The sequence below is a fragment of the Semicossyphus pulcher genome, unplaced genomic scaffold (genome assembly GCF_022749685.1).
Source record: "Semicossyphus pulcher isolate SPU_LCO1_2020_fin unplaced genomic scaffold, fSemPul1.0.p SCAF_15, whole genome shotgun sequence".
NCBI classification, from domain to species: domain Eukaryota; kingdom Metazoa; phylum Chordata; class Actinopteri; order Labriformes; family Labridae; genus Semicossyphus; species Semicossyphus pulcher.
In genome coordinates this window covers 13323599-13343623 of record NW_027211659.1, presented here as the reverse complement: position 1 = coordinate 13343623, position 20025 = coordinate 13323599, and the positions used below count along the sequence as shown (strand labels likewise).

The 20025-nt window shown below is 41.1% G+C and overlaps 4 protein-coding genes across 4 annotated transcripts; 3 read left to right on the top strand and 1 right to left on the bottom strand.

Moving 5' to 3' along the window:
• Positions 1–268: 268 nt before the first annotated feature.
• On the top strand, positions 269–3841 carry bbs5 (Bardet-Biedl syndrome 5). The gene is made up of 12 exons (XM_069663357.1): positions 269–384; positions 710–792; positions 880–945; positions 1434–1483; positions 1712–1839; positions 1943–2078; positions 2187–2282; positions 2512–2574; positions 2674–2808; positions 3057–3140; positions 3388–3411; positions 3506–3841. Exons 1-12 carry the CDS (start codon positions 323–325, stop codon positions 3605–3607), a joined length of 1029 nt encoding a protein of 342 aa, XP_069519458.1. The 5' UTR covers positions 269–322; the 3' UTR covers positions 3608–3841.
• A 614-nt stretch (positions 3842–4455) lies between these two features.
• On the top strand, positions 4456–7369 carry klhl41a (kelch-like family member 41a). Its single transcript, XM_069663356.1, has 6 exons — positions 4456–5613; positions 5688–5845; positions 5933–6040; positions 6136–6321; positions 6876–7022; positions 7136–7369. The coding sequence occupies exons 1-6, from the start codon at positions 4528–4530 to the stop codon at positions 7245–7247; spliced, it is 1797 nt and encodes a 598-aa protein (XP_069519457.1). The 5' UTR covers positions 4456–4527; the 3' UTR covers positions 7248–7369.
• Positions 7370–7734: 365 nt separating this feature from the next.
• On the bottom strand, positions 7735–13103 carry fastkd1 (FAST kinase domains 1). The gene is made up of 15 exons (XM_069663312.1): positions 12830–13103; positions 12237–12680; positions 12081–12149; positions 11685–11810; positions 11200–11598; positions 10987–11097; positions 10769–10900; positions 10203–10689; positions 10007–10121; positions 9805–9933; positions 9594–9725; positions 9395–9508; positions 8347–8488; positions 8130–8244; positions 7735–8016 (listed from the first exon to the last, which is right to left on the bottom strand). The coding sequence occupies exons 2-15, from the start codon at positions 12569–12571 to the stop codon at positions 7921–7923; spliced, it is 2502 nt and encodes an 833-aa protein (XP_069519413.1). The 5' UTR covers positions 12572–12680; positions 12830–13103; the 3' UTR covers positions 7735–7920.
• A 532-nt stretch (positions 13104–13635) lies between these two features.
• On the top strand, positions 13636–19972 carry ppig (peptidylprolyl isomerase G (cyclophilin G)). The gene is made up of 13 exons (XM_069663048.1): positions 13636–13746; positions 14759–14842; positions 15382–15456; positions 15551–15658; positions 15995–16039; positions 16128–16215; positions 16334–16363; positions 16459–16598; positions 16681–16858; positions 16936–17121; positions 17215–17305; positions 17527–17666; positions 17928–19972. The coding sequence occupies exons 2-13, from the start codon at positions 14782–14784 to the stop codon at positions 18973–18975; spliced, it is 2190 nt and encodes a 729-aa protein (XP_069519149.1). The 5' UTR covers positions 13636–13746; positions 14759–14781; the 3' UTR covers positions 18976–19972.
• The last annotated feature ends 53 nt before the right edge of the window (positions 19973–20025 follow it).

Genomic DNA, 20025 nt, shown 5'->3' with positions numbered 1-20025 from the left:
AATACAAAATTAATGGTGTTGTCTGCTCTGTGTATGTCAAATCAGCAGAATAACTAGCTTATCTGCATGGTTCTATTGACAAATGTTCAACAAATAGTAGTTAATAAGAGTTAGGGGAAAAACTAATTTTTATAAATTTGAGTAACAAGTGCTCCACGTCACGAATATTGTCCCCTTTGGCTTGCCGTCGGTTGCCATGGTGATTGTGACGCTGTAAAGGCTTTTCCGATTAGCCAGTACAACATTTATGCTAGGTAGGCAACCAACGGTACCGTTTGCTAGTAAACGTTGCTAAGCTAAGGCGACGTGATAAACTGCAATCATGACATCTGTGTTAGATGCTCTCTGGGAAGACAGAGACGTCAGATTTGACATAACAGCACAGTAAGTTAACCTTACCTTACCGAAGTAGTTGGGGATTTCAATAGTGTACAAGCTAGCGAGCTGAGCTACGCTAATTGGCTAACTAAAGGTAACGCTAGTTAAAGTAATATACCTGCTGTTAATACGAGGCTGCAGGGTTTTTTTCTAATTGTTGAGTTACATTGTTTTTTTTGTTGTGTAAAACAACGTCATATTTGTCTTTCTGTAGAGATGTCGTAGGTTAGCTAATGGTAGCATTAACATTACTGTCATCAGCATTATACAGTAGCTAAATTAAGTCTTACTATTGAGCTGTCACTGATCACTTTGTCGTCCTTACATACAGACAGATGAAAACTCGTCCAGGAGAAGTACTAATAGACTGTCTGGACTCCATAGAAGATACAAAAGGAAACAACGGAGATCGAGGTAACATTTGGTTAGCTACCATGGATGTTAATACTAGTAACCTGTAATCTATGTGGCTAATAAAGCATAATGTTCACTTTCTTGCAGGACGACTGTTGGTAACAAACCTGAGAATCATTTGGCATTCTTTGGCCCTGCCAAGAGTCAATTTGTGTGAGTACATCTGCAAATAACGTTTAATACATAACTATTTATTTGTTGTATTTTATGATGTCTCCTGTAGCAGCCTATAATCTGAATGTTTCTGCCCTTGCATGGCTTTAGATTTCTTTATTAAATTGTATTATATAGACATCTTTTACTTTTTCCTGTTGCAGTAACTTAAAGATTTGGAGACCGACCATTGTCAACATTTACAGAATATTGAAAAAAATTGGCTTTTACCTCTTGATGGGATGAAATTAATGTCCTTATGTTATTAAGTATATTGTAGTTTTAATCACCTTTTCAATACATTAGGCCAAAGTTGTATTGAATGCTTTATAGTGATAGAATAGTGAAGCTTATAGTGAAAGGAAAACTAAGGAACAGAATAAGAAACTATTTCTTAGTTACTGACTGAGTCAAGATGGAAAAGCCACATAAAGTGTGAAACCACATAAAAAAACTAGCCAACCTTAATGTATTGTAATATTTTTCAGCTGTGGGTTACAACTCCATCATAAACATCACAACAAGGACAGCTAACTCAGTAAGTAAACCTTAAATAGTGTAAGCATTTCTCATGAACAAATCTAATTGCTTCAAAAGTGTTGTCATTTTAGTTATGTTGAGATTTTTTATATACAACCTCATCAATGCAAGGCCGGCAATACCACAGAATTGCATCTAGCTATCGAAGTAAATAATAAATTAAGAACATAATACATGTAATAGACAGCAAGAAATGCTAATTTATGAACTGAATGCTCTTTTCAAGAAATTGAGAGGCCAAACTGAAGCGCTCTACATCTTGACGAAGTCCAACAACACAAGATTTGAGTTCATTTTCACAAATGTGGTTCCAGGAAGTCCAAGGCTCTTTACTTCAGTCATTGCTGTACACAGGTAAAATCACAATTAAAACAATGTTCAATTTCTCTGATTAAATTTTGCATAAATGCATATCATTCTAAATATATTCCACATGTTTTGTTTTGTTTTGTTTCAGGGCCTATGAGACATCTAAAATGTACAGAGATCTTAAATTGCGTGCCGCTCTCATCCAAAATAAGCAGCTAAGACTTTTGCCAAGAGAACAAGTGTACGATAAAATCAACGGAGTCTGGAATTTATCCAGTGATCAGGTACCGGAGCATAAAATCTGTTGAAATTATTGTTTTCAATTTAATTTCTCAAGTGAACTACAACAGAGATCATTCACCTTCACTGATATTGTTTTTCTTTTCTTTAAGGGGAACCTCGGTACCTTCTTTATCACCAATGTTAGGATAGTGTGGCACGCCAATATGAATGAGAGCTTCAATGTCAGCATTCCTTACCTTCAAATTGTAAGTGCAATAACATTACCTATCCAGTGTTCAATTTCAGCTTGACTTATGGGAAATTTTTGCATGAAATTATGTATTACAAATATACAGTATTTGCCTTTTTGATTGCTTCTCATAAACTATTTCTTTCCTTCTCTTTACTCAAAATATTTTTAAACAGTTATGGAAATTAAGGTGTTTGTAATGGAATTGATTGTTAATTTAATTGTTCACCTTTTTTCCCCCAAAGTGGTCTATCAGAATAAGAGACTCAAAGTTTGGCTTGGCTTTGGTGATCGAGAGTTCACGCCAGGTAACCTTTCTTACACCGCAGTTTTACTCACGTTCACCTGAACTGCTATTCACAGGAGTTTTGTCACTTGTTATTCACAAATCAACTATTTGTTTTCAGAGCGGTGGTTATGTGCTCGGGTTTAAGATCGACCCTGTGGATAAGCTTCAAGATGCGCTTAAGGAAATCAACTCATTGCATAAGGTGTACTCTGCAAACCCCATCTTTGGAGTGGACTATGAAATGGAAGAAAAGGTCGGCATCCGTGCACAAAATTCAATTAAATGACCCTGAACTGTTTAAACGTGAGAAAGTGTAAACTGTTGAAACTGGACACAACCAACTCTAAATATCACATATCTATATTAGAATGACTGTTATTTTAACTGCTGATTTCCTTTCATCTACAAAGTCATAAATGTTTTGAATACTATTTTGTAGCTTTTCATCAGTTCAGCTGTTCTTGTTGTCATAGCACTGTTTTGTCTTTCCAATATTTCCAGCCGCAGCCGTTGGACGAGCTCACCGTGGAGCAGCCTCCTGATGATGTGGAAATTGAGCCGGACGAGCAGACCGACGCTTTCACTGTGAGTGTTTCTGTTGGCCCTTCCTTACACTCATCTCTCCGCTGGGAGTCTGTGGTTTCAGTTTCAGCCTCTCAGAATAGCTGTTAGCTAATGGCCGCCAGCATAATGAACAAACATGAATTTATGTTGCCTGGTGCTCATGTTAGAACAGGGCGGTGCTCATCACACAACAATAACCTGTTATTACACACAGCATGTTCCTGTTAGTTTGATTAAATGTGTGATTTGTGTGTTTTTTTGCCCACAGGCTTACTTCGCTGATGGAAATAAGGTAACTTGTCACAATCAATATTACCTATAATTATAAAATATGTTGGATAGTTTGTTGTGTTATAACATCTTTGGGGCATTTGTTTCTTCCAAAGCAACAAGACCGTGAGCCAGTTTTCTCAGAGGAGCTGGGCCTCGCCGTGGAAAAACTGAAAGATGGCTTCACACTACAGGGGCTGTGGGAAGTCATGGGCTGAAGTGGATATGAGACATGTACAGCATGTACTTTGTGTACTTATTACAATTATAAAAAAATTGTAATTATTTATTTGTAGAAAAAAAGGGTGTACAGTTTGCTTAGATACTTTTTCATAAGAAGGAAATACTGAATTTCATGTATGACATATTTGTATACAATGTGTTTCTTGTCGTAACAGAATGTGAAATATAATGTTTGTATTGTTTAAAGTTAATAAATGTATTTAAATAGATATTGGAGAGTATTTTTTTTTACATTTCATAGACATAATTCATTTATAAGTGGAAAGAACACAATGACCTCTGGCTAAAAAAAATGACCGCACAGGTCACTGAAGTATTTAAAAAATCTAAAAAGAGGACAAAGTGTCACCTCCTGTGGCTGCAGCTGTTCACTGACCCTGTCTGCGTGTGAGATGACTCCTCTGTAAATGCCTCACACACAAAGACTGTATCACTCTGTCATGAAGTGGTCACTACTGTCGGTTAGTGATGAATCACTGCCTTGAATACACACATGATTGTAGCAAAGAGAAGCCGTATCTGTCAACAAATAAAGCAGAGTACTGGAACATATAGGTCTGCTCTTGTGCTTTAAAAGTTGTGTTTTTATTTCTATGAGAAAGTAAAGGTTAAATGACATGAGAAGATCATAGGTTATTTTTGTGTGTCCATACAATGTTGTTACTAATCGCTATGGTGACAAGGCCCCTCAGTTGTTTTTGCTCTATGACAGCTGTGTGAGCTCTCCGATCCAGCCAACCCGAATTCTTCATGGAGCGGGTGTTTGTCTATATTTAGAGGGACACGGTTATATTGAAGTCACTTCTGACCTGGCTGCCTATAGTTCTCTGTCTTCACCAGCTAGGACAGTCTTTCATTCACTGCCCCGCTTCCAGCCACCTTCTGCCCTCACAGAATGGATCCCCAGGGCTTGAGGGAAGATCTGCGTCTGTTTCAGACCACCTTGCTGCAGGATGGACTCAAAGAGCTTCTGAATGAGAATAAGTTGATCGACTGTGTCCTAAAGGTTGGGGACAGAAGCATCCCCTGCCATCGCCTCATTCTGTCAGCCTGTAGTCCTTATTTCCGGGAGCTTTTCTTCTCAGGGGACGGAAAGGAAGTAGACAAAAAGGAGGTTGTTCTGGAGAACCTGGAACCCAGCATTCTGGAGGTGATTGTGAACTACATGTACTCAGCAGAGATTGACATCAACGACAACAATGTGCAGGACATTTTGGCTGTTTCCAACCGCTTCCAGATCCCCTCAGTGTTCACAGTTTGTGTGAATTATCTCCAGAAGAGGCTGTCAAAGCAGAACTGCCTCGCCATCTACAGGCTGGGGCTGATGCTGAACTGCGTCAGGCTGGCAGTAGCAGCTCGAGATTGCATCGCAGATCGATTCGAGACCATCTCCAAGGACGAGGACTTCTTAGAGCTTGCTCCACCTGAACTCTTTGCCATTATTGGGGCGGATGCACTGAATGTGGAAAAAGAGGAGGTGGTGTTTGAGTGCCTCATGAGGTGGATCAGGAAGGACAAGGAGAAGCGTGTGAAGACCTTAGAGGAGGCCTTTGATTGCATTCGTTTCCGTTTGCTCCCAGAAAAGTACTTCAAGGAGAAGGTGGAGAAGGATGAGCTGATTAAGGCCGATCCAGAGCTTCAAAAGAAAATCAAAGCGATAAAGGATGCCTTCGCGGGGAAGCTGCCCGAGAAGAAAAAGGGGAAGGATGATGAGGAAGGAGAGGAAGGGAAGTTGCCTGGCTATCTGAACGATAGCCGCAGATACGGCATGTACTCCAAAGACATGGTCCTGATGGTCAGTGACACTGCTGCTGTGGCCTACGATGCCCAGGAGAACGAGTGTTTCCTGGCTGCGATGGCAGAGCAGATCCCCCGAAACCACGTCAGCCTGGTGTCAAAGAAGAACAATCTGTACGTGCTGGGGGGGCTGTTTGTAGATGAAGAGGACAAAGAAAACCCATTGCAGTGTTACCTCTACCAGGTACAAAAAGATCCCTTACATTGCAGATGTACTGATCCCAACAAATGTAAATCCTTCATTTATGTGTCTTTCAGTTGGACAGTCTGGCTTCTGAGTGGATGGCTCTGCCCCCCATGCCCTCCCCGCGCTGCTTGTTCGCTACAGGGGAATTTGAAAATCTCATCTTTGCTGTGGCCGGAAAAGATTTACAGTCCGATGAGTCTCATGACACAGTTATGTGCTATGACACTGAGTGAGTTCAGCACACCAGCCATGTGGATTTGTCCTTGTTATTGAACGCATTACTGTGCTCTTTGTAACTTTGTCTGCCCATTTTTAGAAAAATGAAGTGGTCCGAAACAAAAAAGTTGCCCCTGAAAATCCACGGCCACTGTGTGGTCTCCGAGAACGGGCTGGTGTACTGCATTGGAGGAAAAACAGACGACAAGTAAGATCGCAATGCCAAAGTATCTCATACTAAGTCAACATGATTTTCACATGACATTAACGCTTCTTTGGAATCCTTTTTGCTCACTGGTAAAGTAAATCAACCAACAAGATGTTTGCATACAACCACAAGAAGTCAGAGTGGAAGGAGGTGGCCTCCATGAAGACACCCAGATCCATGTTTGGTGCTGTTATCCACAACGGGAAGATTATTGTAGCAGGAGGGGTCAATGAAGAAGGCATCACGGGTGTATGTGAAGCCTACGACTTTTCTACCAACAAGTATGTGCCTTTTATTATCATAGTTTTTGACTGGTTACTGTTGTGTTTTTGGTACTTATTTGGTTATTTCCAATCTCTGTTGTGTTGTTGAAAGCACACATCATCATTGTAAGTTGGTTACGCTCACCTCACAGCTAGAAGGTTCCTAGTCCGGATCCTGGTTCAGACGGCGTGGGCCTTTCTGTGTGGGGTTTGCATGTTCTCCCCGTGGGTTCCCTCCGGGTACTCCGGCTTCCTCCCACAGTCCAAAGACATGCTCGTTAGGTTAATTTGTGGCGCTAAATGCCCGTAGGTGTGAATGTGAGAGTGAAAGGTTGTCTGTCTCTGTGTGTCAGCCCTGTGATTGGTTGTACCCCGCCTCTCGTCCAATGACAGCTGGAATCGGCTTCAGCCTCCCACGACCCTGGACAGGATGAGCGTAGATACACAGTACATGTTTTCTACTGTTTTCCTCTAGTTGTCTTGTTACCCTTAAGTAACACTTGCTGAGTTTTTTTATTACTATAAACCACGTCATTGAGATGTGACGTTAATGCAGCTGCATTTTGTTGCAGGTGGTCGCCCTTCACAGACTTTCCTCAGGAGAGGAGTTCAGTGAACCTGGTGAGCTGCGGAGGCCAGCTGTACGCTGTGGGAGGCTTCGCCATGGTGGAGAACGAGAACAAAGAGTGTGCACCCAGTGAAATCGTCGACATCTGGCAGTACGTGTTGAATGTGTCGTAATAATTGTACTGAAGAATATCTGTGCTGTCATCTTTCACAATGATAACACTCAACAGTGTGTTTTAATAGCATGTTTTGACTCTCTTACCAGGTATGAAGAGGACAAGAAAGAGTGGACCGGCATGATTCGAGAGATGCGTTATGCAGCTGGAGCGTCCTGCGTGTCCATGAGGCTGAATGCAGCCAGAATGCCCAAACTGTAACAACAGTCCAGAGATGTTTAATTCACTTGTTGGCAACATCATCATGTAAATGCTTGTACGTAGTGGCTTTCACTTAAACACATTAGATCTTTCTGCCTATTTTATGGTTTTAATAAAGTTAATCATGGTGTCATTTTACTTTCTTATGAGTCATCAGTATCTGAAACTGAACCGTCACTGTCGCTTGGACCAGACATTACTGTTTATTCTCTTCATCTCAAACATATCTCTTGTCGGGAACTCACCCTTCAAAATAAGAGTAATATATTGATGAATATGATTGTTAACTGGTAAAGGTTTACATAGTAGTTAATGCTTTCCTCCAAGAATCTTGAAATGTTCCTCTTGCAGTTAATAACATGGCACTCATGGCAAAACAACTGTAGGCAAAATGGGAATATTTTAAACCCTTAATTATCATTTGTAGAAAAAAAATCATACAAAACATATAAATTATTTCAGGGAAAAATGGATTTGCAGCTTCACATTTTATTTAAAATACTAATTTTCATACAAAAGCACATAATTCACAATTTCGCTTATCATGAATGAGGTAGACTCATGTCAAACTAAGGAGCACTTGAAGTGTACGAACATATTTTTTAAACTCTGTTCAGTCGTACGGCTTTAAAACTCTCAGTAGCATCTTTCATAATTCAATAAATAAAGTCCTTCAAGAAGAAAGCTCTGAAAATATTTTCTTCTTTAGATATTCCTTCCAGGCGTCCTGTGTTGAAAGCTCCATAGAGTTCCACTCGAAGTGAGGGATCTGTGTAAAAAAAACACAGGTTATGTTGTGTTCTCTGCAATATTACCAACATCTACCACATGCTGCAGTATATACATGTGTAACAGCACATGTATGTTTAAATGTTTTCTGACCTGAACCACGCGGTATCCCAGAATTTCCAGGTGTCTTTTTGTCATCAGGGCTTCACCTTTCATGTGGTGAGAACCTTTGCAGAAGGACCTTGAATCAAGTAAGTCCACAGCAACTCTGTGTGATGAGTAAAAAAAACAGAACATCAAACACATTTCATTCTGGACTGGTGTAATTATTCATCTTTAGTATACAGGCTGGTTTCTGTTGTTTCCCTACCGCTGAGCTCCAGGCGGCAGCTCGTCGCTGTTTGCCGGTGAGCTTGTCCCCCAGTGAACCTTTCCTCTGTCTGACATCTGCAGAGTGCTCGGCTCGCTGTAGGGCACCGGCTGCAGGTTTTTGTCCAGTATGCATTCAAAGTCTGACAACATAAAAGATACAGTCATGAAATACGCTTTTCCCTCAGTTTCCGCATTGACTTTTATAGAAGCCCTTATGATGGATGTATTAAAGCCTGCACTTCCTGTTTCAGTGGAATTATGTTTAACTTTAACCGAGCAGATGTGCTCAGGCTGAAAGAAATACTGCTGCGTGGAAATGGAAATTAAAACTAGTATGTTTCATTACTATATTTATCACACAACCAGAATAAAAACTGTAGTATATACATTTAGAGTGTGATCGCTTTACTCTCTATATATTTATAACCAGCTGCAGAAACTTGACATCATGATAATTATCATGTAATGTGACTGTATCTTAAACCTTATGTTTAGGAGTTATGAATTGAAATTCAAACATATCAATTGCCTCTATAAATGGAAACATACAACACTTAGTTCCGACCAAGTAATCTGATTGGACAAGAGATCACTAGGACATTTCACTTTGTGTAACACTCCGCCTCAGCCAGGTGTTCTGAATACTGTTAATTAACATTACAGCAGACCATGTATACCTACATTAATCAAGCTGGTACCTCTGAATCACACAGCAGATTCTTATTTCATTGGTTGATAATAAATTAAAACACAGATAAATGTACATGATAAAAAACAGCTGATCTGTGGTGACCTGTAGTCACAGAGTGCAGGAGGATGCTTGTGTTGCTTAGCAACAACAGTCCAGTCTTAGTTGTGGAACTAGTTGAGTTGGTGGAGCAAAAAATAATCTGTTGTTGCAGTGTGATATTGCTTAATAAAGGGGCTATCCACTGTGTAAGCCGCCCCCCCCTGCTTAAAGACAGAAAAAAATAAAAAAACATTTGATAAAATATCATCATATCAGTCTTTTATATTACAATGGAAAACTACTCAGAGTCACTCACCTATGGTGTAATAATATGGAGTGACGACTGCTCCTCGAACACAGTTAATGCCGCCAAGAACTTCACCCAGCATTCTGTGGATTTGCTGTTGGGCCGGACTAAGGGAGCCATTCCCTGAAAAATATTTTGACCAACCATTTGTAGAATAGATATATTTAAAATTCTATTTCATAAAAACTTTCTCTGTTCATCTCTTTACCTTTCCTTTGTAACTGCTGGCAGTAACGCTCATGAAACCACGGCACCTGGAACTCAGGACATTCGAGACAGACGGCGCGGTTGAGCTCCATGAGACGCAGTCTGGTCCGCATGTTGAGGGCATGGGGGAGGGCTGCGAGAAATGACGACAACCTTAACACTTGTGTTATTGAACAAGTGCTCATTTTAGAAATTATACTTAAAACACATACTTTCTAGTTGGGCGTCAAATTTTCCAAGAAAGTCTATGCTGAAGATTGCTCTGACGAGCTCCTCAGGAAAAGTGTCAGCCACAGCGAGGGCGTATGCCAGGAGAACCAGCAGGTGTGGGTCAAAGGAGCCTGCAAAAACCGAGAAATGTGTAAGGGTAAGCTTTAAAAAAAACATCACTTATGTGTAAACCAACTTACTTACTGATATGAGGAATCATGCGCTGAACACAAGCGTCGTACAACTCGTCCGCTTGTACAGGATCATAATTGAGGACGGAGAAGGGGAGTATGGTGGCATATGTTGCAGAGTGGTTAATCTTGAAATGTGATACAAGAAAAGTAAAGTTAATATAACTTTAATTATTCTAGTTAACATGTTGTAATGTCTGTTACCGCACCTTGTTAATGTCTTTAATGGCCACACTGGCGATTCGGTCCATCAGAGGAGGGCAGAGGTGACCTATCCTGGTTAAGAAAAGAGACAGCTCCGGCACGTTGCTCCAGTTTATCTGATCCATCATCCTCTGCAGTGTGACCATCGTCTCCTCAACCAGCATCTCCTCAAACCACTCCCCCGAGATGTACCTGAGCTCCTCCAGCAGCAAGTCGAGCCGGTCGGCCGTCCGCAGCCTCTCCTGCCCGCAGTGGTTCAGGGTCTGAAGCAGGCGGACGTACTTGCTGGGAGTGTTGTGGCGGTAGGAGGAATCGTTTCGCACCCACTTTGCGAGGGCGAAAGAGATGGTGTTGAGGTCGTTGAGGTTGCACTGCGACACCACCGCTTCTACCCGTGAGAACACGCTCTCATCAAGTCGCGGGCAGGGCAGCATGGAGAGAACACGAGTCAGCATGGTCACCTCGTAGGGGAAGACGCTGCTGTGCAGATAGCTGAGAGATAAAGCGTTTATAGTGTTATGTTTTATCCAATCAAAGAACAAACTTGACTTCTTTTGCTTGGATAACTTACTTGACTAAAATGGTTCTAAGTTTCGTGAAGAGTTCAGGGTTCTGGTATTGTAACATAAAGAGCGCTTGGGTGATTCTGGCCACTTCCACTGGCCTGTAGACATGAAGGTTCCTTTCGATTACTGAAGCAACTCTGGAAAACAATTAATTTTTACATCTACATTTAAAACACATCCTTAAATATTCCTTAGAGAAACTTTTCGTAAAATACAAACTCACTTGTTGAGTAAGCTAAGATTCCTGCTCTGAATCTCCTCTAAAGCTTCTCCGAAAGCCAGAGCCTGCTGTGCATTGAGCTCATCCGCCAACATAAGGGCAGTGTTCTCCAATCTAAAAGGAGAGAAACAACAATGGAGACCTGTGAGATCAAGGACTCATATAAAAAGGTTAAATATCCACTCATGGATCATCATTGCTGATGATGATACAAACCTTTCTCTGATCTCCTCACTGGCCATCGGAGCCAGAGCGACAAACAGCTTAGTGAAGGAGAAAGGATCGTTGCTGGAGTCGATCAGTTCTATCAGTCTTTGTTTTACAGCCAGCCTGAAGTCACAGTTGTTGAACTGCAGGGACTGGTACAGCCCTATGATGATGCTGATATTCTCTGCATCCATACTGGGAATGTTGCCCAAGAAGATCTTGTTGCACTTCTCCAGCAGAGGCCGGTGGCTGTACTTCATGTTGCGCAGGAACTGCACAACTCTCCGCGGGCTGTTATACTGCGAGGGATCCATGGTGTCCAGGAGATCATCCACCCTGGCGCAGAGGGCGTCCCGAAGCCGGGGAGACACTAGGGACGACATGCTTATCATCAGTGTAGACAGGATCCTGGAATAACATGGCCGGGTAGTAAATACACAACATTAGGGAACTTTCATTATAAGGTCTTTGTTTATATCTTTATATTGACCAACCTGGCATCATCAATGGATGACAACCGTTGATCCAAGATATGAGTGATGTGTCCCATCAGGGGACTGTGTTGAAGTGACTGATCATTGAGACAGATGGCAAACTTGGATAGGGATGCCATCGGAAATCTGCAAAGTCCACATAAGTGTATCAATATATTAGTGTGAAACAATTAGACGACAAATCAATAGAAAATAAAATGACATCTGCTGGTTTCAGCTTCTCCTCTGTGTATATATTCTGCTTTTCTCTGGTTTCTTGTCATTAAAATTCATTTCAGTTGCAGTTGCAGGTCCCCTTTGGGCTCTGTGAAATTATGATACTAATTTTTCACTACTTTTTTTGGTATTTTATACACATTAAACTGATTAAAAAACAATAATGTAATGTGATCATACCTGTCTATTCTGAGCCATGCTTCTGAAACCAATTGTTGAACAAGAGAGTCGTGTGGATCCACATTAAACCTAAAAGATTGACAAAAATACAGTTTATAATCACGACCACCTTGTAATTAAATATAACTTTGTGTGTGTTTCTATATCATAATGTACCTTAGGAAACTATACAGCATGTCAACCAACGTAGAATCATCCATAAGAGCGATTTTGTTCTCCGCCAAAACCTGCAGAGTCAAGAACTGTGGATGCTTCTTGATGAGATTAATAGTCCTGATAATCTGTGGTTTCTCTTTCTGAAACTCCCACAGCATCCCCACAGCCAGGCTGACATGGTTCACTGTGAGCTTGGCCTTGTTCCTGCCTACCACATCAAACACCTGGTCCTCAGCAGAGCAAACCCGAAGCTGCTGCAGGACCTGGTCTCTGTTTACTGTTCCCCCATGAAGGAGCCTCCGAAAGAAGGAATTCACACATCGGAGCCGAAACATTTCCACAGACCTCAAATCAAGTCAGGCATACTCTGCCAGCAAAGATCGCATCCACATAAGTACAGTCTGGAGGAGTTAGTAGAGGTCAGGTGCTACTTGACACAGGTTCCTGTCAACAAAAGAAATAAACTCTTGACTTTAACCAATAACAAAATGTCTTAAATTATGTTTGGTTTTAGGTTAAACTGTTATTACATAAAAAACAATGGCATGAATGTGAAGTTAGCTCAGTGTGACATGCTGACCTCGAGTTCATACCATTTTTATCTCGCAGCCCCATTCAATGATTCCCAGGAACATCCCTTCAGTGCACCACTTTACTGAAGTTAGCTATCAGTGGCTAAGTACAGTTTGCTAACGCGGTATTCACGTGGATGGAGTAACAATCACATAAAATGACTGACAACCCAACATGACCCCTGCTTATTGGATTATAACATATATTTCTGCAGTTTATATAGATTTAACATTATTTATCTCACTCACATAGAACAGTGCCATTTATACCATTGGTTCAAAGTCAAAACTACCCATCATGTGTGCTACAACGTTTCACTTCCGTAGCCAGTGACGTATTAATGACACCGCGTGTCGTCCAACCCTGAGTTTTGCCTATCAGGCAGCAGATATTGGTGCGTATGAGCTGAGCGTTTATAAGAGGGGAATTTTATCAAATAAAACCCGCCACTGAATAGCATGTAAAGAAATACTTGTATGATTTTCTGCGACGTTTACATAGTGAACGCCATGTGATGAAATACGAGCACGGTTTGGACAGCGAAGGACACACATGGGGCGACTGTTTCCAGTGAAACCGAAACTTGATATGTAAAAAAAGGTCCAATACCATGATAATTTATCTCATCTCACCTCTTTGTTGTCATGAACAAATGAGAACGCTGCAATTACTCCCTAAATGGGCACACATTTAACGCGTGGAGGAGTTTAGTGGCAAGAGGGAAAGTTCTACCTGAAAGGAGTGCTTCAGGGAATATTACTCGCAAGTGCATCAAGCTTCGAGCCCCGCTGCGTTGACTGGCGCACGCGTCTCGAAATACATTGACGTCCCCGCCGCGCCATCTTTGGAAAACAGTGAGCCCAGCACTGAATGAAACTTAATTTTCGTCGTTTGTGAGGACTGTTCGCTGTATGGAGTGATATCCTTACATATACAGGTGAAATTACTTTGTATTAAACAGGTCTTGGTGATATATTTGTGTCGTATAATGTTTCGAAATCGTCTGGTTTCGTTATGTAGTAGTCGAAGAACCTCTTCATGATGTCTTACTGGCTAGGTAACCATGCTAATGCTAACTTCAGGCCTTACTTCAGATAGATGCTGTGGATGATCGTGTTCCTCTGTGAAACGCAAACGAAAGAGTCCGGATTGGTGAGAGTTAAAGCAGGTTTTTTTGTTGGACAAAAAACGTGCCTTCGGTATCGGCTCCACAGGTTTAGTGAGAAATTTAAAGCGTTGCTAGTTAGCAGATAGCTTACGTTAGCATGAGAGTCAAAAATAAACGAATATTAGCTAGCATCATTTTGCAGATATTCAACTCCCGTCAAAGCGTTAACTGGGTCGGGAAATTTGCTGTTGATTATTTAATATACTGTAATTTATCAGCAGTTATCAAATAGGTGAACTATTTTGCACTATGTCGTATTCAGTAATGTTAGCATTCAAAGAAATCGTTTAACTTATCAGACCCGGTAGTGTTGCAGGATTTTCAAGCAATTTCCTGCTGCTAATTGACATCCTATTGGGAAATTCTTAATTGCTTTAAGCTCCTGTGAGGAACTTTCGGTTTGTGTTGATTTGGGCAAAGCAGTACCTTCTCTCTTTGCTGATTTTGTCCTGTACATGCTTAAGTGGTGGTTTTTACAAAAAAATCTCATCCTGCTTTCTTGAACAGTCATATGCATCACTCGCATAACATTTTTGCCCAGGAAAATTTCAACAAAAGCAGTGTGCAGTTAATCGTTTCGTCTAACACCCCCTAGCTGTTTCAGGCATTCAAAATACTATATAGAAATAATCAATGTTGTTGTTCATGTTTCTGGTTTGCTTTTGCAGGTCATATCAAATAATCAGAATAAATTTCAGTCTGTTTCATAACCATCAAAAAACTACTCACAGGAGCTTTAATTGTCACTTATCCATGTGTTATCTATATTTCTCATCTGCAGGTGTTTGATCAGTAGAGGTGATCATGGGGATCAAGGTTCAGCGCACTCGATGCTTCCTTGACATTGGAATCAGTAATGTGCTCGGTAAGACAGAAACCTTCAGCTTTCTGGCGAACGTTGCTTACTATAATATTAACTCATCTGTCAGTTTATCAGGTGATTAAAGCCAAAACAGTCTTTTATGCAGCCCTGCAACAAGTGCTACTTTTATTATAGGTAAAAGTATATAGGTAGTATAGGTATGCACTGTTCAGTTCTTGTTCATACACTTTTAGAGCAGCGTAGATTAAAGTGTGAGGTCATTGTGGAGGATTTAGCTTGAGCTGCCTTTTGAATTGTGTTTTATTGTAGTATACTAAAAACATTGTCATATTGAGTTTACAGTCTGTCATATAAATGGGATGGGCAGGATATTAGAAACGCCTCTGAATATAATTGAACACAATTCAACAGCGCTACAATCCACAGCCTCCAAAACAACTAGAAAGTGGATGCAGCGCCACTATCAAAGACCTGAGAGTCTGGGGCGGTGTATTTAAACTGCATTAGTTTAAGCTAATTGTTCCTAATGAACTTAAACTGTAGGTAATTTCTATTGATGCAACCATGCTCTTTCCTCACAGTCGGCAGAGTTGTGGTGGAACTGTTTTCAGACATCTGTCCCAAAACTTGTGAAAACTTCAGATGCCTCTGCACAGGTGAATAATGATCGCTCTCTTCAAGATTATGCCAGAAAAAGGTATAACTTCTGGGTTAATTTTTCATATTAATACACACTGTGGTTTCATGCAGGTGAGAAAGGCGTCGGAAAAGGAACCCAGAAACCTCTGCACTACAAAGGATGTCTGTTCCATCGAGTTGTAAAGGACTTCATGATTCAAGGAGGAGACTTCAGTGAAGGTGAGTTATGTCACATTGAGGATGGTTTACTTTGCTTTGAACAAATTTCTGCCCATTTAAAGAAGGTGACTGCATCACCAGGATGTTAGTTTTACAGACTGTGTCATTATCTATTAATGAAAGCATCAATAAGGCTTATAATCTAATCTAATAAGACAACTGCATTACCAGGATGTTAGTTTTTACAGACTGTGTCAGTATCTATTAATGAAAGCATCAATAAGGCTTATAATCTAATATAATTAGACAGAATCAACAGGTGTGTCATAGTGCCTTCAATCTGTTTCTCATTTGAGTGCCCTTTGCTTATGTTCTACTCTTTCTTTGGTGTCGTAGGTAACGGAAGAGGAGGCGAATCCATCTACGGAGGCTTTTTTGAAGGTAAAGAGGCCACTGTCAGAGCTGTCAGTTGTTATCCAAACCGACGTTGGCTTCAAGATGGCAGTACAATCTTCTCCTTTTCCCCCAGATGAAAGCTTTGCTGTTAAACACAACAAGGAGTACCTGCTGTCTATGGCCAACAGGGGCAAAGATACTAATGGATCACAGTTTTTTATGTAAGTACAAAGTCGTATTAATAAAATAATGCAGATTTGAAGCACTATATAGCTAATTATATAGCCTTAAAATGATTTTGTGTCTTCTTTTCTTGCATTGCCTCTTGTGACAACTCAGAACGACCAAACCCTCTCCACATCTGGATGGGTAAGTGCTACTTCATTCATTGCATAATGTAATCTTTTGCCTGACGTAGATGAACATAGCTATACATGAGTCTAAACACCGCTGTTTTTTCTCAGTGTCCATGTGGTTTTTGGTCATGTGATTTCTGGCCAAGAGGTTGTCCAAACCATGGAGAACCAGAAAACAGATCCTAATAGCCGACCGTATGCTGATATCAAAGTGTTGAACTGCGGAGAGCTCGTCCCCAAATCTAAAGGTTTGTTTGTGAAAGGTTTCACACTTCAACCTGCAGTTACACTTTAAGCAGTGCTATCTAACCGATTATTTAACGTTTGCAGCAAAGAAAGAGGAGAAGAAGAGGGAGCGAGCCTCTTCCAGTTCCGGCAGCAGCTCCAGCGGCTCTGACAGCTCGTCAAAATCGTCCTCAGATTCTGAAGAATCGGAGAAGGAATCTAAGAAGAAGAAAAAGAAGGCCAAAAAGCTAAAGAAGAAACAGAAGAAGAAGGAAAAGAAAAAGTAATTTATCTCACACTTTCATCAATCAGTATGAACGGTACTTAATGATTTAATTCTAAGCTGCAACACTGTCCTAGGTCTGATGCTGAAAGTGCTGAAGAAAAAGAACAAGAGGAGTTGGTCACATCTACTGTACGCCCTGAAGAAATTCCCGCCATCCCAGAGAATCGGTTCCTCATGAGGAGGAGTCCCCAGGCACTTCAGAAGCCCAAAGAGGAGCCTGAAAAGGATCAACGGAATAAAGAGGAAAGACCGAGGGAGAGGTTAGCCTGCATGACCTACATCTGTCATGACAATCAACCAAACATTAACTAGTTGTCTTTTAATTTTAATGCTTTGTTTTTCTCTCTTCCCAGTACTGGCGCATCATATAATTCTCAGTCTGCATATCACAGAAGACTGGTGATGACGCGATCAGGGAGGAAGATAAAAGGCAGGGGTCCAAGGGTAGGTCCACTGCACCAGTGAGGAAAAGTCAGCTGAGTTTTGTCCACTTTGTCACAATTCCCTTTTACTAAAATCTAAATACTTCAAGTTGCTTTTAAAGGAAGTGACATACATAAACATAAAATGTTTTGTCCCCAGTTATAAAGATCTTGTTTGCACAAATGCCTGTGCGTTTAGCGTCTGTTGAACAGAAGTAACTGGTTTGCCGTTTCTCCATCCAGCGGTATCGGACTCCATCGCGCTCTCGTTCAAGGTCCAGAGATCGTTTTCGCCGCAGTGAAACCCCTCCACACTGGCGTCAGGAGATGCAACGTCAGAGGATGAGGGCAGTTACTGGAGAGCGCTGGATCAAGGGTGACAGGTAAGATAACCTCACCTTTACTTGTCTGTCTGATCTGTCTTCACATTAGGAAGCTTTCCTGCTGACCTGGCACATTAGGATAACTCTGATAGAGCCCTCTGGAAATTAGTTTTAAGCCCCATGTTGCTGCATAAAAAGCAATAAATACAAATATAAAAAACATATAAAAGACAATAAATAAGGCTGCATGTGAGTATGTTGAATGTATTCAGCTAATCAAGGGCCACAGCCTAATTTGAATCAGTTTATTTCCCTTAACAGAGGTGACATGAATGACGACAAGGATGAGGCTGCTAAAGCTCCAAGAAGAGAGAGACGGACCTCCAACACAAAGCATGACAACACAACCGATGGCAAAAAAGACAAGAAAACTCGGTCACATCGATCCAAAAGCAAAGAAGAGGAAAATGTTGAGAAGGACGAGAAGCAAAGCCAACACAAGGCAAAGAAAAGGGACAAATCTAAAAGCCGTAGTAAAAGCAGAGAAAAGAGTCGGAGGTCAAAAAGCAGAGAGAAAGGTCACAAGCACAAAAGTGATGACAGAAGAGGTCGCTCAAGGAGCAAAGACCGAAGTGCTAATAAGAAGGAAAAGGAGGAAGAAACCAATCACAGTAAAGATAGAGAGAAGGGCCATGAGTCAGATAAGAAGAGTAAAGAAGATGCCAAAGGAAGAAACGGTGAGAGAACCAGGACTAAGTCAAAAAGCAAGGAAAGATCGACTACAAAAGATGGCCACAGGTCCAGTAGCAGGAGCAGGGATAAGAGTAGACCTGCAGCTTCAAAAGACAAAGAAGACAAAGAAGAAAAGAGAGAAAAGGACAGAGAGAGGGGCAGAGAGCGTAGCAGAGAGCGTAGCAGAGAGCGTAGCAGAGAGCGCAGCAGGAGCCAGGAGAGACGTCACAACAGTGAAAGGGAGAATAAGAAGCGAGGATCGTCCAGGGATAAAGACCGTCGGACAAGAAGTCCAGACAGAAATAAGCCGAGAGACTCGCACAGGGGCAGGCGATCCAGAAGCAGAAGCAGGAGTAATAAGAGAGACCACAGCAAAGACCGCTCGTCTCATAGGAAAGACAGAGAGGCCGCCAACAGGAGGAGAAGACGAAGCAGCAGCTCGGACAGCGACAGGGACGAGAAAAGGAAGAGTCGAAGGAGCCCAGATTCCAGGCGGGGCAGAGCAAATAGTACCTCAAAATCCAGAGACAGAAGAAGCCCGGCCAAGCCGAGACCAGATAGTACAAAAGGCAGAGACAACAGAAACGACAGCAGGAGGAATAAATCGAGCTCAAGCTCGAGCTCTGACAGCGACTGAGCCTAAAAGAAAGATGGGAGTTTTAAAGTCTATCCCTATTTTGTACCCACTTTACATGAAGTTTGCAGTGCCAGCTTTCCATCCAGAGTGGCACTTATTCACATCCTTAATTCAGTGCTAAATAGTCCACAGTTCAGCCAAAGCTAACATGATGGCATGTGAAAGCTAATTTCCCAAACTGTGATTCACTGATTACAAATGACCACAAAATAGAACTACAAACATTAAGTCCCACTCAAATATGCCACGACAGACTGCAGCATCATGTGAGCTTTGGCTGAACTCAGGACTTCATTTCTCCGAATGGAAATTGTGGATGTGTCCTCCATTAAGTGCATTTCACTGCTGATGGTAAGCTGAAGCTGCACGGCCAGTTAGAGGAACATGATATGTGACTGTAAAGCAGCCCCACCTACAGTGTGTTCTGCATTAGCAGCAGGTATAAATGCACCAGGTAATCTTTTAATTATACATGGGTAGAGGAAGTTGGGTTGAAGGGTTTTTTTATTATTATTTTGGATTCTTTGGTAAATTATATTTTGGCTTTACAATAGTTCCACTTTCAAGATTTAACTGCAGCCGAGGCCATGTAATGTCTTTTCTCCTAAACAACATTTACTTCTGTTTTTTTAATGTTATTTAACGCAGTTGCTGTAAGGGATAAGGAGTCCTTGAGTTTGGCAAATTTCAAAAGTTTTTGTCCAGATATTTTTTTACAACAATCAATCTCTAATTCATAATTTCTTGCATGCTTCTCCCCGTAACTGTCGGATAAAATGTACAACCAATACCTTTTTTTAAGTTGTAAATCCATTACTGTAAACTCCTATTTGTTAACCAGTTTTGAAGTTCCTCTGGTTTTGTTTTGTTTTTTTGAATGGAAAAAATGCCGATGTCATGCTGTAATTACAACATAAAATCAATTTGTATAAATTCTGTTTTGTGTAAGTTGGTTTGAAGAAGAACCCCAGCTGTAGTTTAGGAGTTATGAATTAAAAGGCTCATGTTTGATTTTAATTGTTTTAATATTCTGTAAATGCTGTCACAAAT

Excerpts from the sequence above, each read along its gene's own strand:
- bbs5 (XM_069663357.1), top strand. The coding sequence starts at position 323 with ATGACATCTGTGTTAGATGCTCTCTGGGAAGACAGAGACGTCAGATTT. Across the intron at positions 946-1,433 it reads CCTGCCAAGAGTCAATTTGT|CTGTGGGTTACAACTCCATC; the intron begins GTGAGTACATCT and ends AATATTTTTCAG. Across the intron at positions 3,412-3,505 it reads ACTTCGCTGATGGAAATAAG|CAACAAGACCGTGAGCCAGT; the intron begins GTAACTTGTCAC and ends TTTCTTCCAAAG.
- klhl41a (XM_069663356.1), top strand. The coding sequence starts at position 4,528 with ATGGATCCCCAGGGCTTGAGGGAAGATCTGCGTCTGTTTCAGACCACC. Across the intron at positions 5,614-5,687 it reads TGCAGTGTTACCTCTACCAG|TTGGACAGTCTGGCTTCTGA; the intron begins GTACAAAAAGAT and ends TGTGTCTTTCAG. Across the intron at positions 6,322-6,875 it reads TACGACTTTTCTACCAACAA|GTGGTCGCCCTTCACAGACT; the intron begins GTATGTGCCTTT and ends ATTTTGTTGCAG.
- fastkd1 (XM_069663312.1), bottom strand. The coding sequence starts at position 12,571 with ATGTTTCGGCTCCGATGTGTGAATTCCTTCTTTCGGAGGCTCCTTCAT. Across the intron at positions 11,811-12,080 it reads GCATGGCTCAGAATAGACAG|ATTTCCGATGGCATCCCTAT; the intron begins GTATGATCACAT and ends TGGACTTTGCAG. Across the intron at positions 8,489-9,394 it reads TCCATATTATTACACCATAG|ACTTTGAATGCATACTGGAC; the intron begins GTGAGTGACTCT and ends TTATGTTGTCAG.
- ppig (XM_069663048.1), top strand. The coding sequence starts at position 14,782 with ATGGGGATCAAGGTTCAGCGCACTCGATGCTTCCTTGACATTGGAATC. Across the intron at positions 16,599-16,680 it reads GCTCGTCCCCAAATCTAAAG|CAAAGAAAGAGGAGAAGAAG; the intron begins GTTTGTTTGTGA and ends TAACGTTTGCAG. Across the intron at positions 17,122-17,214 it reads GAGGAAAGACCGAGGGAGAG|TACTGGCGCATCATATAATT; the intron begins GTTAGCCTGCAT and ends CTCTCTTCCCAG.